Source organism: Podarcis pityusensis (genome assembly GCF_964106645.2).
Source record: "Podarcis pityusensis genome assembly, chromosome: 2".
Classification (NCBI taxonomy): domain Eukaryota; kingdom Metazoa; phylum Chordata; class Lepidosauria; order Squamata; family Lacertidae; genus Podarcis; species Podarcis pityusensis.
This window is the reverse complement of record NC_138029.1, coordinates 53977002-53994469: the sequence shown is the minus strand read 5'-3', so window position 1 is coordinate 53994469 and position 17468 is coordinate 53977002. Positions and strand designations below refer to the sequence as shown.

Below are 17468 nucleotides of genomic sequence, written 5' to 3'. Positions count from 1 at the left end.
CCCGCCTCCTGTTCCCCAAAAACAGTACTTCTGTCTTGTCAGGATTCAATCTCAATCTGTTAGCCGCCATCCATCCTCCAACCGCCTCCAGACACTCACACAGGACCTTCACCGTCTTCACTGGTTCTGATTTGAAAGAGAGGTAGAGCTGGGTATCATCTGCATAATGATGAACACCCAGCTCAAACCCCCTGATGATCTCTCCCAGCGGCTGCATGTAGATATTGAAAATCATGGGGGAGAGGACAGAACCCTGAGGCACCCCACAAGTGAGAGCCCAGGGGTCTGAACACTCATCCACCACCACTTTCTGAACACGGCCCAGGAGGAAGAAGCGAAGCCACTGTATGACTGTGCCCCCAGCTCCCAGCCCCTCTAGACGGTCCAGAAGGATGTTATGGTCAATGGTATCAAACGCCGCTGAGAGATCCAGCAGAACTAGGAAACAGCTCTCACCTTTGTCCCTAGCCCGCCGGAGATCATCGACCAAGGCAGTTTCAGTCCCATGATGAGGCCTGAATCCCAGTTCAAAGAGCTGGTTCAAAGTGTCTACATCTAAAGGGCTGGTTCAAAGAGCCTACATCTAAAGTTTTCCAGGTGGAAAGGTCCACGGAGGCAGCTGTATAGTGGAAGTAGTGTCTGACCCAATCTGACCACATTGGGAGGTGCTGCTTCCCAGTAGGCAGTCATAAAGGGAGGTGGTGGTTATTATTGCACCTACACCAATCACTACTAGGAAGCAACACCAATCAGGGTTGTTGCACATGATCTTATGCTACTTTCTGGGAGGTTTTGCACTGAGGGTTTTAGAGCATCTAAACCAGCCTGCAGTTAGGATCGAGAAGTTTTCGCTCAATTTGTATTGGCTGGCACTACTCTGTGGAAAGGTTGTTGTGTCCTTTAGATATTCTTCTGTAGGGAGTTCTTGTATGGTGGGGAGACTGCTTAAATGACCTTATAAAGTAGATATTTCCTACAAAATCAAAAAAGGGTGTGTTTGCTGTGCCAAATCTGTAATAAACATATGATTGGTTCTTTTAAGCATTCTCACAGCCATGTGCAAACTACTCGCAAGCAAGCAGCTGTCACAGGGCAGGGAAGAACACCTAGAGGGCACCTGTAAGATCTTTTAATGTGAGGTGCACCCCATTCACTCTCTCCATTTAAGATTGTGTGCTAAAGGCATACCTTTGACTTGGACATAGCACATTTTGCTAACTTCTACATATGTTACTCTGGACGATGTAGGCTAATTAGAGCAGATCTACACCATACCTTTAAAGCACACCCAACACACATTTAAAGCACATGACTTTCCCCAAAGAATCTTGGGAACTGTAGTTAAACCATGCTGGGAATTGTAGGTTTTTTTGCAGGGGACGGGGGACAGGATGACGACTGCAGCTTCTAGGATTCTTTGGGGAGATTCATGTACTTTAAATGTGTGTTGGATGTGGTTTAAATGCATGGCATAGGCCTGCCCACAGTTTTATGGCAAAGGCTCTGTGTCTTTAATATAAGCTTGATATCCAGAAGTCAGTCAGCTCTTTTGCCTGTATGGGAATGCAGTCACAGGGAAACCTGATTTTCTGCATGCAACTATATAAAAATGAAGCAGCTGTCCATAAAAAATGTCAGTACAGTGGTACCTCAGGTTAAGTACTTAATTCATTCCGGAGGTCCGTACTTAACCTGAAACTGTTCTTAACCTGAAGCACCACTTTAGCCTATGGGGCCTCCTGCTGCCGCTGTGCCGCTGGAGCACGATTTCTGTTCTCATCCTGAAGCAAAGTTCTTAACCTGAAGCACTATTTCTGGGTTAGCGGAGTCTGTAACCTGAAGCATATGTAACCTGAAGCGTATGTAACCCGAGGTACCACTGTAGTCCTAACTGCAGTACTGGTTGTTGAACTATACATAAAACGTTTAGCTTTTGCAGTCGATAAGATCAGTAAATGCTGAGCAGCTTTTCGTTTTGCAAAGTCATACAAATGTTTGCTTATGTAAGATGAGTATAGAACAATTTTAGAACAAGAAGGTGACTCAGATTAATGTCTGGCTAGCATTTATCAACTAAAGTCAGTTTCCCCAGCTAAGTGTGGGACTGTATACTGTACTGCAAAACAACAACACAGTGCTATCCAGTAAACTAAACAAAGGAAAAAAGCCACAAACAAATGATAGACCCTCAACACTCAGATCTCCCATTCCTCTCTGCAATGTCATGTTCAATTTACTCTGTGTCATCATCATCATCATTTATTTATACTCCACCCATCTGGCTGGGTTTCCCTAGCCACTCTGGGTGGCTCCTAACAGAATACTAAAAACATGATAAAATATCAAACATTAAAAACTTCCCTAAACAGGGCTGCTTTCAGATGTCTTCTAAAAGTCATTTACTGTAGTTGTTTATTTCCTTAACATCTGGTGGGAGGACATTCCACAGGGCAGGTGCCACTACCAAGAAGGCCTGGTCATTACAATGTGAAGTTATTGGACTATAATTCCCATCCTCCCTGCCTGACCATCAGCCATGCTGGCTAAAGCGGATGGGAGTTGATATCGAGCAACATCTGGAAGGCATCATGTTGGCTACTTTTGGTACTAGCTTTTCCCTAGCAGTGAAACTGTTAACCAGAATTTAGACCATGATGTTGGGAGTTGTAGTGCAAAATACCAGGGAGAAACCACACTGGGGAAGACTGATTTTGACTGAGACCTCTCAATGTGAGACTTGAAAATGTCACAATTTGGTATGAACTAGATAACAGAAATAAGAATAATAAATGCTCAGAAAATGATTAATTTGGGGTGTCTATGTGCAAGCATTCACACAAAATAGACTCTGGAGAATTTTCCACACATAACTCAAAGCCACTTCCAGAGCCTGCAATATCTTGTGATATCCTTAACAGGAGTTGCTTTCCTAAAAGCAAAGCAAAGTCTGTGAGGCAGGGTCTGATCTTGTTTACAGAGCTGCCAGTCTGGTGAAATGTGCTTTTAAGCCAATATGCATGACACAAGGGTCTGGCTTTGTATGTGGCTCCCAAAAAGTTTGTATTCTGGGCTAGTCATCCAGACAAATTCAGTGCTGTGGACTGAATCCAACACTCCCTCTCTGTATACACTCAGCAGTGTTTGTACACACACACACACACACACACACACACACACACAGAGAGAGAGAGATTGGCTTTGTTATTTCTCTCTAGACTTCTGCTTGCCACTAGATGTCTTCCTGCTTTACTGAATATATATATGATTTTGAAAGGTATACTCATGTTCCTTTATATGCATTGTTCTGTGTAGGACTCTGTGCATATTTTACAAGACTAGCAGTGAGAAGCAAGTTGATCCTCTTTAAGCTTGGAGGCCAGAGAAATAGGAAAATACTTTCTTAAACAGCAACAATCAATTAAAGGCACATCTGCAGTTGATCCTTTACCTTCCACTCTTTAACACAGTTTTCAACATTTGTTTGTAGTCATTGTTTCCCATTTGCTGCTGCTTTGGAGTCTATTACTATTATTATTATTTGAAGGGCTTTCCCCCAGTGATTAATTAATCTAATCAGGGATCACATACTGAATTTGGTGATGTCACAGTGGCACGTATCCAGTCAAATTTGTTATATGATGACATCACTGAGGACAGAAAGCATCCATGTTGTCCACCTGGTTGTGTCATACTGTACTATCAGTTCCACTGCTCACTGGCAGTGCATTTTTGCTACAATCCAACTCTAATCATGGGCGCCTCCTTTATGCATGCATGTTGTATCAGAATATCAATTCAAATGCACATCTCAGTTAAGTGACGCACTGTGAATGTCACATGCGACGGAAGGTGTCATTTGCCTGCCATGAAACACCTTCACTGGGATTCACATCTCCTTTTTAACCCCCAACCTGCTATCCTATTGAGCAAAGTGTTAGACCCTTTCACAAAGCAGTGCAAAAGAACCTCCCAATGACGTATAAGGAATAATGCATTCACCAAGGGTGGAAATCTACACGAAACACTTCACCCCCATTTCACCTCAGCCCTAGAACATTGTGCTCCTTGGGATCGCAGTAGTGGCAAGCTGCACCCCCACCTGTGGGCAAACAAACACAATTGCAAATCGAGTTCCTGTGCTTCCATTTCAAATAGCAGGCTGGTGTGCCTACTTGCATGGGTAAATCTACTTCACTGCTTGTCTGCTGACCTTTGCAAGCAGGCAAAGACAATTACAGGAACAATGTGAAAATGAGGGATACATCAAGAGAAAGAGAAAGAGAAAGAGAAAGAGAGATTATGTATAGTGGCACAATTTGGCTTGTTTGCTGAAAACTGGCAGGGAACCATGTGCAGGTCCATATGGATGGCACCTAACGGCATCTTTTAAATCAGGAGTAAGGAACAATCTCCCAGGGGCCACATACCAGTTGCAAGTGATGAGGACACAGGGAAAAGTGGATAGGATGAAGGATTGAACTTTTAACTTTGTACGGAAGTCTACATTCCAGCCATGCAAAAGCCAGCATTTTCTGTACACACACCCCCCCGCTCCATCCGCCATACAGGCAAGCAAGTGGCTTTATTACAGTTCAAGGACGCATCCCAGCAAGGCAAAAACCACCCAAAGAAAGCATGGAGGAGGGCTGTGGCCTGGGGAGAAGGGGTGAGGCCTGGGGAGTGTCTGACGGGCTAGATAGAGAGGTGAACAGTCTTCGTATCATGGGATGGATATTTCCTACCCCTGCTTTAAATGTATTCCCCCCAAGAAATGGATTTTCAAAGCAAAAAAGTCATACAGAGTTTCCTATAAGGAGAGGCGGCTTGCCTAGGGGAGAGATACATGGAATACATTGCCATTTGTACAGTTTTGGCTTACCCCACCCTAGGGGCTGTGCTGAAAGAAACGGCTGTGGGCCTCCACCCCAAGTTCACAGAATTTTTTTTTCTTGGCAGCTGTGTACCCGTGCACACAATCATGCAGAGTCAAAGCGGGCTGCTTGCATGCATTGTTCACATGCCCTAATAACAACGAGGGAGACTAACTACTATTATGTAAGTTATGCTCACTGATTTTATATGTCAGTCTCGATAACACTCAGAAGGGGATGCAATGTTCCCACAGTGAATTTGATCCGTGTGGTGTGCGTGGGGGAGAGGATGGGGGCATCTCGAGCTACACTGCCCTGTTTCAGCAGCCAATTCATTCCTGCCCCTGTAACCTTTCTTTTGTCATTGCAGGTGTCACATAAGAGTTGTGACAACTGCACAAAACTAGTACAGTGGTACCTTGGTTCTCAAACGCCTTGGTACAACTTGGAACCCAAACACTGCAAACCAAGAAGTAAGGGTTCCGGTTTGTGAACTTTTTTGGGAAGCCGAATGTGCTCTGTTTTGAGTGTTGCCACACTTCCATTTTGAGTGTTACGCTGAGGTCTGTCTGTTTTTGCTATTTATTTTGCGTTTTTGTTTTTGTGGCTCTTTTTATTTTGTTTTTTTGTGTGACTGTGTGGAACCCAGTTCAGCTACTGACTGACTGATTGTGTGACTGCAGTACATTGTTTATTGCTTTCATTTTATGGATCAATCGTCTCATTAGATAGTAAAATTCATGTTAAATTGCTGTTTTAGGGGTTGTTTTTAAAAGTCTGGGACAGATTAATCCATTTTGCATTACTTTCTATGGGAAAGCATGCCTTGGTTTTGAGGGTGGCGCTTTGGGGGGAATTGTCATCCCCCCACTCCTTGGTGTGTGGAGTACCTCAGGGTGCGATACTCTCCCCGATGCTTTTTAACATCTTTATGCGCCCCCTCGCCCAGCTTGTCCGGAGTTTTGGGCTGGGCTGCCATCAGTATGCTGATGACACCCAACTCTATCTGTTGATGGATGGCCATCCTGACTCGGCCCCAGACACACTGATCAGATGCTTGGAAGCTGTGGCTGGATGGTTACGTGGGAGCCGGTTGAAGTTAAATCCTTCGAAGACAGAGGTCCTCTGGCTGGGACGGGACGATATGGGATTGAGGGGGCAACTCCCATCTCTTGCGGGGGTGCAATTAGTGCCAGCACCGTCTGTTAAGAGTTTGGGTGTAATCTTCGATACCTCCCTCTCCATGGAGGCGCAGATTGCAGCTACAACAAAGGTGGCATTTTTCCATCTCCGCCAAGCTAAGCAGTTGGCTCCTTACCTCTCTCGCCCTGACCTAGCCACTGTGATCCACGCGACAGTCACCTCCAGACTGGATTATTGTAACTCGCTCTACGTGGGGCTGCCCTTGAGACTGACCCAGAAACTCCAGCGGGTGCAGAATGCCGCAGCGAGACTCCTTACGGGGTCTTCGCTGCGAGATCACATTCATCCGGTGCTATACCAGCTGCACTGGCTCCCGGTGGAGTACAGGATCAGGTTTAAGGTGCTGGTTTTAACCTTCAAAGCCCTATACGGCCTAGGACCCTCGTACCTACGGGACCGCCTCTCCTGGTATGCCCCACAGAGGAACTTACGGTCTTCAAATAAAAACATCTTGAAGGTCTCAGGCCACAGAGAGGTTAGGCTGGCCTCAACTAGAGCCAGGGCTTTTTCGGCTGCGGCTCCAACCTGGTGGAACGCTCTGTCACAAGAGACCAGGGCCCTGCAGGACTTGACATCTTTCCGCAGGGCCTGCAAGACAGAGCTGTTCCACCAGGCCTTTGGTCAGGGCGCAGCCTGACTCCCTCCTTTGGCAATCTTTACAAACTTTAGTTTATGGTTGCCATCAATTTTGATTTTAATTAATTTTTATAATGTTTTTATAATGTTGCACTATTTTAGTGTTGTTAGCCGCCCTGAGCCTGGCTTCGGCTGGGGAGGGCGGGATATAAATAAAATTTATTATTTATTATTATTATTATTGGTTTTGAAACACTTTGGTTTGGGAACAGACTCCCGGAACGAATTAAGTTTGAGAACCAAGCTACCACTTTATGTACTTCTGAGCCCTGTTAAGCGGCTTCCCATCCATATAAGGTTACTAACCAGTCTGCGGATATCCCTCTCGCTCTCCCATTTGATCTTTGAGATTGCTTCCTGGTGGGATTGGTGCTCACTCCGAAGATCCCCCGCTTTGATCTTATCCGCCTGGATCATGTTGTTCAGGGCTTCGTCCACCTGCTTTTTGGCAGACTTGAGTTCGGTAATTTCCTGCAAAAGCTTAAGGCGCTCAGAGTCAAATTGTTTCCTGGCCTCTTCGCGAGCCTCAATGGTCAGTGCTGTCCGTACTTTGTCGCTGCTCCCTTCCCGCAACGCGTACAGGGCTGACTTGAGCCTCTGGATTTCACTGTCTCTGATTTTCATTGTCCTAGCCATTTCTTGCTCGTGCTGCTTGATGAGATTCTCCCGCACGGCCTGCAGCTCCTTCATCTTCTCCTCGTGGAGCTTCGCTTTCAGTTCAGTGATCTGCACTGTCTGCTTGCGCTGCTCCAGCTCCCGGATCCGCTTCGTTTCTTGGGTTTTCTCCCTTTCGAGTCTGCTTACCTACAGGAAGACAGGAAGGGAGAGAGAAAAATAGATGTAATGAAACAATTAATAATGACGACAAAGACTATCCATTACATTTGTCGCTACATAAAATGTTTCAAAGCAGATGGCAATTATAAAAAAGTATATCAACACAGAAGTTTAAAGCAACAGCAAAAGAATTAAACAACCTTTCTTAGTACAAATACTCCTCCTGCAATTTGATTAAAAGGCTGAATCCTAGCCTTCCTTACTAAAAGGGTGGACACAGCAGTAGGCTTAAGTATGATCATACCATATGATCTTAGTTAAAAATCAAATGCTGGGGTAAACAGATCTGTCTTTGCTTGTGGCCTAAAAGTTGATAATGTGATATAAGTCTTAAAAATGTTCACAGAATTTGCAGTTGTCACACAATTCCAAATGGCTTCTTTTTCTTCCAAGAGTGAGACCAAAAGCTTGTTTACTAATATAGCTAAAGTCCTGAGCAGCAAGTTTCCAACCAAACCTTAACTGAAGTGTGAACCCTGAGTCCCAAGCAATTCACACCTGAGTTAATCTGATCTCCACCTTTGGGGAATTGCACACTGATTCAGATGCTTGTCTTGCATTTATTCTGAATTATAGAGATAAATTCCTAAGACTTTTTGTTGTTGTTGCTGTTCCTATCATAGAATTCTAGAGTTGGAAGGGACCCCAAGGGTCAACTAGTCCAAACCCCTGCAATTCGGGAAATCTAACACATTTCCTTTGTATGTGTTCCAATACACTGTATTTCAGGCTTAAAAAACTACCATAGCTCATGAGAGTGAAGATACAGAGGCGGAGGACAAGGACATGGTGTGCCTTACCTGCAAGCAAATTTGCAAAGCTATCTGGGAGTTGTAATTCATCCAATGTTTGGTATTTTTCAATGAGCCACCAGAAAATGGTTAACAATAGATCACTAAGGTGATCTGTGGCTGGTAGTTAGGTTTTGGGCCAGCCTACAGTTCTGTGTTCCATTCATCGTTGTTGATGCAGGCCACTTTACTAGATTTGTAGATGGAAGAAGGTGGTATCTCATATCAGCAGTGCCAGATTTATGTATAAGCTAAACAAGCTATAGCTTAGGGCCCCACAAAAAAATTAAAGGAAAAAAAAACTGGATGCACATTTACAAAATATATTACTTACACACACACACACACACACACACACACACACACTTCTTTGTAATTGTATTTCAGTTCAACAATTACTTTGAAAAAATACATATTTTGTTATGTGCAAATGGCTTTAGATACCTATTAGGTCCATAAATTACCAGATAGAATATATTCAACATAAAGAACAGTGACAATTTGTTGTTGACAAAAGACAGCTGGACATAGAAAGGGCCCCATTACCTTCAGTAGCTTAGGGCCTCATCAAATCTAAATCCGGCCCTGCATATCAGTCTTACTCTGAATATGCAGCTTATTCTGAAAAGGAAAGTATGGCTTTTGAGCCAAGGTGACGATTAAACCTTTGCTCCTCTGTGTCTCAATTTCACAAAATACTATCTAAGGGTACGCAAGGGAAGATTCTGCTCGTGTCAGGCCTGACTCCAGAAAGCAAATCTAAAGATTGTAACTTCACAAAAGATGGCTTACATTACGCAGGTTATTTCTGATGAATATCCCCCCACTCTGCACTATCCTCTGACACTTCAACATGAACTCTCTTTATTGTGTGTATGTGATTTGTTTTACTGCTGCTGAATTATTCTGTCATCTGGAGAATTTAGTTTTGTTTCTTCTATCTACGATTTGAAAGATGCATAAATGAAGCTGAAGAGATCATTTACAAAATTTGCTGTAAATATATATATGCCAGTCAGCATTCCTGCATATAGATATAGCCAGTCAGCAATCCTACAAAAGAATAAAAATAGCGGGAAACAAACAACAAGACAACAACACAGAAGAGGGTAAAAATCAGAACTCACAAATTCTTGAAAATAGTGTAAAGTTAGCAACCTTTAAAAGGCTGTGTAAATAAAAAAAAATATTTGCCTGGTTCTAAAACAATAACAAGGTAAGGGCCAGGTGACTCTCACCTGGGATGGCATTCCACATGCATGACATTGCCACCAAACAGCTGGTCTCCAAGGGAACTTTTCTGCCATTGCAAATAGAAGGCAAGAGGATGTGAGATTTTAAGCCTTCCTTCATGGTCTCCATCTGGCTCGCCCACACCTTATCCACCAGCTCAGTGCCGGATTCACATATAAGCTAAACAAGCTAAAGCTTAGGGCCCCACTCTCTTGGGCCCCCCAAAAAAATTGAAAGGAAAAAAAACCTGGATTTACATTTCCAAAATATAAGATAAAAAACAAATAAAATAAAACCTACATATAGCAACAGTGTTTTATGTTGTGTAGGCTACTATGATGTAAATAATGGGCCCCACCTGCTAGCCTGCTCCCTAAAATGTCACTGGTTTGCTCATTTCTATATATAGGATGCATACATTCTGCATGTGCAAATGGCTTTAGATACCTATTGGGTCCATAAATTACCATATAGCATATATTCAACACAAAAAACAGCGACAATTTGTTGTTGACAAAGGACAGCTGGACATATAAAGGGCCCCATTACCTTCAATAGCTTAGGGCCTCATCAAACCCAAATTCAGTCCTGCACCAGCTATTTATTTTTAAAAATAAGCAAGCATGCCTGGGTTAACTACGTGACAAGCCTCACATCTAGCTTGGCCCTCCCGCAACACTGATTATTTCCTTGAGCCCATCTGAAATCTGCTGACAGAGCTTTTGAAGTCTGTGCATTGCAACCTGAATGGGTGGCTTAAATCCGCACTTCATCTTTATTACTTCAGAAACAATATTCAATAGGAATTTTGCTTAAAGAAGGGCTCATGTATGGATCTCAGCACTCGCCCCTATAAATATTTCACAGTTCTTGACAGAAAACAACAACAATAATGTCTTTTCTGCACTGTAAGCTGCTTTCAACATCATCATGAGGGCAGACTTCAAGTGCAGCCTGATAGTGACAAAAGCAATTTAGTGAGGGAAAAACACTTGGATAGAGAAACAATTTTGGTTTAATACTAAAGCTTGCAGGGGGAGGGGTGTTCAATAAATAAGGCTTTCCTTTGAGTATTTCTTTTTCAACAAATATAGTGAAATACAATTTAAGGGAAAGCAAAGAAATATTTAAAACCAACAGGGAGGCCCACTCAGTGATAACACCAAGGAAAAATCAATATAATATTGTAATAGGCTTGCAGCGATGAAGCCTTGTCAGAAACTGCACGTGTGGACTTTTTCTGTGGAGGGAAAAAAGGGACTATCTGTGCTCAGCCAACAACTCTGTGAGGCAAGTAAGGCTGAGATGAGGTGACTATCCCAAGTCCACATCATGAGTTTTGTGGCTCAGTTGGGAACTGAACTCAGGTCTCCTTGGGTGAAGTCCAAAACCTCACCAGGCGTGGAGAATCTTTTTTCATTCCGAGGGCCTCGTTGCATCCAACCTCCTCGGACCACATACTGGCAGTGGGCAGAGACAAACACAAGTGGGTGTGGCCAGAACAGGTGAGGGCAGAAGTTACACATAAACAGCACCCACCATACATAGATTCAGCACACACATGTTCACATACACATGCACATGCATACACATGGCACACACACATGTACAATTTGGAATAATTGCATATGCATAAGCAGACTTTTACTCACATGCTCCCTCCACTGCACACTAGCCTCAATGGATATGGCATATGCTTAGACCATTGAAAAGTACCATACATGCCACCCCAAGCCCCAGTGGCTATGCAGCTTCCAGTTTGCACATGCCAGGATGAACAACTTTTCATGTTCACTGTATGCATGTAAGGATGATCAGGGTTCCTTATTGGTTAGAAAGTCTCCACACACACCTGTACCCACGCAGGGCTGGTAGGTACATGGGGGAAGTCACTGGGGTCCTGCTCTGTATTCCGAGTGCATATGCATAGAGGTTACCATGTGAATTTTCCCCATGACATTGAAATAAGACTTCAGTTTGGAATAATTGCTGTAGGGTGATTCTGGGGACATGTTTTAGTTTGCTGTCTCCAAAAGCAATATGAAAATAGCTCTTGCCTTAGGAAGAGCACTGATCAGTTTTAGTTCTGATGTGAAGACTTTGGTGACCTATGTTGAACCCAAATTGCTCTTTGGAAACTTTTCCTCCCCTTAGCATTTATCTGGTTTAAAATATATTCCATACCCATGGATGAAGGAATAAAATAAAGAAGGGGGGAATGCTTTTGTTGCCTCAATACATCTTGGGATAGTCACCTCACCTCAGCCTTACTTGCCTCACAGAGTTGTTAGAATAAAATGAAGAAACTCCTTTGAATGCCATCTTGAACTCCTTGGAGAGTTAGATAAAAATGTGCCAAAAATAATAGCTTAATTTGCTTCTCTTGAAGCTATCCAAAACTTATTGGATTTATTTTTATGCACCTCTTTTCATCTGTCCCACCTAGACTTCTGGAATTCACCTCTATTCAAACTGTGTTTCTAAAATTGTGGTGATGATACCGCCAGCATTGTACAGTAGATGACACTTTTCTGCTGTTGGGACAATCTTGCTGATCCTTCAGGTATTTGCTATGGGACCCCTTTGTAGAACACAAGAGTACCATTTAAGGAAGGGGCCTCTTACCCATCCTCTGTTTATAATAGGATTATTTATAATAGGATTATTACTCAGGAATATCTCTCATTATTACAAGAAGGAAAAATTACAAGAAAAACTGCAACGAACACCATGAATCTTCTCGCCGCTCTTAAAATCTGGTTGCCCCACCCATTCTCGATATATGACGTGGGTCCCTTTGTCTCTCTCTTGTTAACAGCACATTCCAAAAAGCTGCAACCAACCAAGAGATGCAGATGACTGTAGGGTTGGAATGAAGTGGCAATTGTCAGGACAACCTCCTCCTCACGCTACATCTTCCAGGCCTCTGGCAACTAGCCTACAGTTCTTAAGTGAACTGAGCAGCTAATTTTTTCCTGAGTGCTACAGGATCTGTGCCAAGGAAAGGGGGGAGGGGACCCAACACAAGCTGTCTTTCAAGATTGTAAAAATAGAGTGCAGCACATGATGAATTGGAAACAAAAGCTCAATTTCCACTCACTTACACATAGGTAAGTCCCACTGACATGACTGGAGCTTCTGCACATATTTTTTGGGGCATAGGTTTACAGCTCTCCTCTCATTCAAAATTATTATTTTGTTGCTAAAATGGGCTGCAAATTAATGACTGACTCTCACTGGAGGGCCAAAGGAGAAATACTCTGGAGTACACTATCTTGTCTGATATTAATGCAGCACTGAGTCTTTCTTTCATCCCAATCATTCCACAATGAAATAAACTGGATTTCGACAGACACAGTTGATTGTCCTCTGAGGTCAATGGTAGCCTTGATATATGGACAGCCCAGAAAGGTCTTCGTGATGAAAGACTTCATGGAAGTTAAAATGGTACTGCTTAATTATGGAATCCAGTGGCAGCCTAGATTTGTTTTGCCTGAGGCGATGCTTATTGGCAAAAGAATCAAAGAGTCTGGGTCACTGATGTCGATTACAGTTCTCTGGGCAGAAAGAGAAAGGGAGAGGAAATTTTCCTCAAGAACCTTATAAAATTGCTAGTGTGGCTGGACTGCGAATTCAAAGCCGCAAGACAGCCTTAGATCGGCAAGTAAAACTCATAGAGAATCTGGATGTCATTTCACAGCACAGGTGGAAGAATGCCATTTTTTTTAATGCTTCTGAAAAGGGAAAGAAAGGTCCAGCCATCTTCCCATTGTGCTAGTTTTTTGACACAAGAGCATCCATAATGTAACTCTCCTCTGCAATCTGAAATAGTAGAGTCGGAATTCTACAGTCCCTTTTCCACCTCATTTTGCAGCCCAGGAACGCATGAAGCTGTCAGAGCACTGATCTATCTACATCAGTGCTGTGGACACTTCCTGACAGCAGCTCCCCAGGGTTTCAAGGCAGTTCGATTGAGCCTGGGAACTTTTGCATGTTTCTACCACTGAGCCATGGTTCTTTTCCATACAGCCAGTTTTGAACGATGTCAGTACTAACAGCAGACCGACCATTTATTTGTCTAGTATCCTAAGAGGACTTGGGTAAATACAAAGAACCAACTCACCAAATGGTATATATGGGGAAGTTTGCCTGCTTCTTAAATATATGCTAAAGAGCAGCACAGATGGCTGCGGCTGGCTTTGTAGAACATACTGCACAGGCTGGTTGCTGCAGCTCCACCCTTAGTTACTGCTTTTACCCTGCTGTTCCGTTGCTATAGAGTAAAAGCCCATCCTGGCATGTATTACTGAAGTGTGTTTTGTCTTTACTTCCCGTTTAGGGAAGTCAGAAGCAAACCTCACAAATAAGCATTGCAAGCTTGATTCATTCCCTCTTCTGGGATGGCGGGAAGGCATATTTAATTAATTCCTTGCAATGTCATGTTCTTTTTAATCACCTGCTGCCTCTGACTACCATTTTTTCACTCACCTTAGACTTCTCCTGATGAAGCTCAATTTGAATGTCTGTTAGCTTGGTCCTGAGATCTTCATTGGCAGCTTGTAAGGACATAATCAGTGCCTCAGGCTTTTCAGCCTTGCTGCGTCCTTTTTTTGACATGGCTGTTGGCTGTTGTGAGTCTGTGCGTGAGAATCCTTTTTCAAATGGAAACAGCCATTTTTTCTTTCTTTCCATTAAAGTTGTCTCAGAACCTACTGTGTGACATTCGTAAAGATAGCCCCATCAGCTCCTTGGGCAGTCCTGGGAGAAATAAGATGACACAGCATTAGTTAGCAAGTTCAGTGAAAGCTGGAGTCTGCTTAGCAACACTCAATATAAAGACAATGTTTTGCTTTGTTTTAAGGATTTAAAAAACTGCCCCAGGTCATATATGCCACCCATGAACCATAGAGTTCTTGGGAGGTATATATGACAATTTAAAATCCACAATGCAATATTAAAACAGCATAGAACAGTTAAACACAATACTGAGAGGAATAAAAACATTCAACCAGATAAAAATTAAATAATTTAAAATGCCAGGCAAATAACAATGTTTTAAACTTCAATAGGGAATAATAGAGAATTGGCTGAAGGCGTACCTTCCTCATTCCAAAGTCAGCCCACCATCACAGAGAAGCCCCTGTTATATGTACATGGACACTATAATTCTCCTATTGATAGAACATGGAGAAGGGCTTCTGTGGCCACGTTTCAGAAGCTGATAGGAATAACCATAAGACAGATTTCAGATGTCAAATGTATTTTTGGGTACTCTGGGTCAGATTCAACTAACCTGGTGCTCTAGTAGAAACCAGCGCAAAGACTCTGCTAACACATCCTGGGTGTCCATTTCTGTTGCACAGTGCTCCCTTAATTTTTCTCTCTCTACCCCCCACCCCTCACACAGCGCTAATGCTTGCAGCAAGCAGAACCCCAGGGGAAGGAGGAGGGCAAAGTAGTGAAGGAGACTACTCTGGAATAAGCTCTGATTTGGAAATGGCACAGTGTATGGGGACAGTCCACTCACTGTTACACACCGTATGTTGCAATTCATCTAGGAAGGATTTAGATTACATTACCAAGCATGGGGGTTGGAATATTAGGTCTGTAATAAATTGTTTGGAGAGGTGGGAAATCTGTGCTCTAAGAAGCAATTTCCCATTGGCCTGGGGACTCTTGTTCAAAGAGGAATCTTAATTATATATACTGTATAGATATTAAATGGGTTGTAGCACTTGTCAGTTGTAGTGGGGGAAAACCTGGAAAAATACTGGCAATGAATCCTGAAAGCTCAGAAACCAGAAGGCAAATCAAAGGACCCTTACATTAGTCCTATTTTTGAACATTTGGGCTTGGCAATATCAGAGCTTTTTTTGTTTGTTTCAAAGACTGTTGGAAGACTCAGCTGGAGAGATAGGACTTGTCACAACTCCCATACTGTCAACCACCAACATTTCCAATTATGTTAATTAAATGTGCAAATTAGCAGTGGCCCATCCGTTCAGAATAAACTCCAGTGTTGATTCCGTGGCTAGAACATCCATGGTGTCTGAGGCATGAATACCAATACCAGCTGCTTGTACAGAAGTCTCACACTGGCCAGTCCAGTTATTTGCCAGCATTGTGCTTTATGTGATTAGACCAGTGGCAATTTATCACAAAGAAACGCAATGCAAGCCAAGTCTGAAATTTCTGTAAGTCTGCATATGCAGTGTATGTGTAATGTACATCCAGCTTAAAGAGGTGGGGTGGGAGAGAGATAATTTCTTTCTGGGTGTGCTTGTTTAAAGTAAGGAATTATAGCTAACAGCTTTAGCTATAGCACATTCTATAGCATATATAGCATATAACTCCATTATAGCAGCAGGAAGAAACTGCTCTGGAGATGCCTTTCCTTATTGGCTGCAGGTTACCCCACAATTTGAACTCTCTCATAATGCTGCAGATGGCACACATCACCAACTGCAGTCCTGCAGCATGAGCATTGCTCAGTGTGCTGGATGTGCTGTTTTAAGGTCAATCTACAATGAGAGACCATTGGCCCATAAAAGATGGATGCTTTCGCTTCCGAAATAGGATATCTTTGGCTGTGTATGCCTAAAAGCATAAAGAACGACGGTTAAAAATATCATTACCACACAGATGGAATGTCTCAATTCTACCCACATAGCAGGGAGGGTGTGATGCGACCATGTTTAGCAGCTGCAGAAAGGCTTAGTTGTGTCGGTACACAGGAAAATATGAAAGAGAGGGAGAAGGGATCCATAATGAGGAAATGAGTTTTGGAGATGCCTTCAAAAAGGCTTGCTTATTCACTCTTGATTTATCAGATATCAAGTGCTGATTTCCCTCTCCTCTGCAGACAGTCATATGTTACGCTTGGCATTTGTATTTGCTTACAGATGTATCCAGGCAGCTGTGACACACTGAACTAGTGAGATAACAAGCTTTAGCATAAATGCAGCGGGTAAGTTTGCTTACAATCCTTAGAATGCTGACTTGGCACTCTCAGCAGCTATTGGGACGTGCTGCTCAGTGCTCTAGAATTAATCATTCTAATCAGATTATGAATTAGATATACAAGAATCAAGCCTAGGACCAAAGACACACACACCAAAATTCCACTGCACAGTATGGAACACAACAATAAAGAATCTGAACAGTTTATACAAACACTAAAGTGGCTGGAGTGGTTGGCCTGTTGTTGTTTTCAGAACAGGTACACGCAAGCATATCAAATATCTAGATAACTGCTACAGACAGTAGCCACTGTTCTGAAGCAAGAGTTCACAGGAATCCACTGGTAACAAGACCATAATGTTCATGGATAATTAGGATGCAACCCCTCTGTGGCTTCAGGGGGATTTCACAGGGATGGTCATCAGCAGGAGTAAGTTCCATAGCTTAACAATGTTCTGCATAAATAAGTACTTGTTCCCTATACAGTCCCAGTCTCTAAAACCCATGCCCTACAATATGTGGAAAACTAGGATGTGCATCTTCTGGTATGCACTCACATGCCCTTTAAATGACCTCTGCAAGATTGCGCCTCAGACAATTTTGGGGCCATAGCACCCCAAAATTGGATGTCCTGATGCAGTCCATGCAGCCCTCTAGCCATCTCTTATCCACACATACCTTTCCTCTGCTCTCTCCAGGTATGGTCCATGCTTTAAAGCTCCAAGTCTGACCACCATTGCTTTTTTTCTTTGTTTTGTCTGTGGAAACCTGCTCTTTAGCACTCACTCAGAGCAAATGTCAATCTGCTGAAAACCTGAACTGATGTTTGCTCCGACTGAGCGCTAAAGAGCAGGTTTTTGTGAGGAAAGCTCAAGGAGGGAGGGGAAAGGTGCTCAGACAAGGAGCTTTCAAGTGTGAACCTGTGCCTGGAAATAGT

At 43.1% G+C, this 17468-nt stretch overlaps 1 protein-coding gene across 7 annotated transcripts in view; it reads right to left on the bottom strand.

Annotated features, from left to right (window-relative positions):
- The window catches only part of JAKMIP2 (janus kinase and microtubule interacting protein 2), a 102430-nt gene that overhangs the window by 22938 nt on the left and 62024 nt on the right, over positions 1-17468 (bottom strand). For 4 of the 7 annotated variants that reach the window (XM_080997128.1, XM_080997126.1, XM_080997127.1 and 1 more), the window contains exons 2-3: positions 14060-14329; positions 7017-7514 (exon numbers count right to left, since the gene is read on the bottom strand). In XM_080997128.1, coding sequence (XP_080853254.1) covers positions 7017-7514; positions 14060-14263 — 702 coding nt within the window. In that variant the 5' untranslated portion in view covers positions 14264-14329. Of the gene's footprint in view, positions 1-7016; positions 7515-10120; positions 10595-14059; positions 14330-16206; positions 16224-17468 lie in introns of those variants that run through there. The other 3 variants (XM_080997130.1, XM_080997132.1, XM_080997131.1) reach the window with 3 other exon arrangements.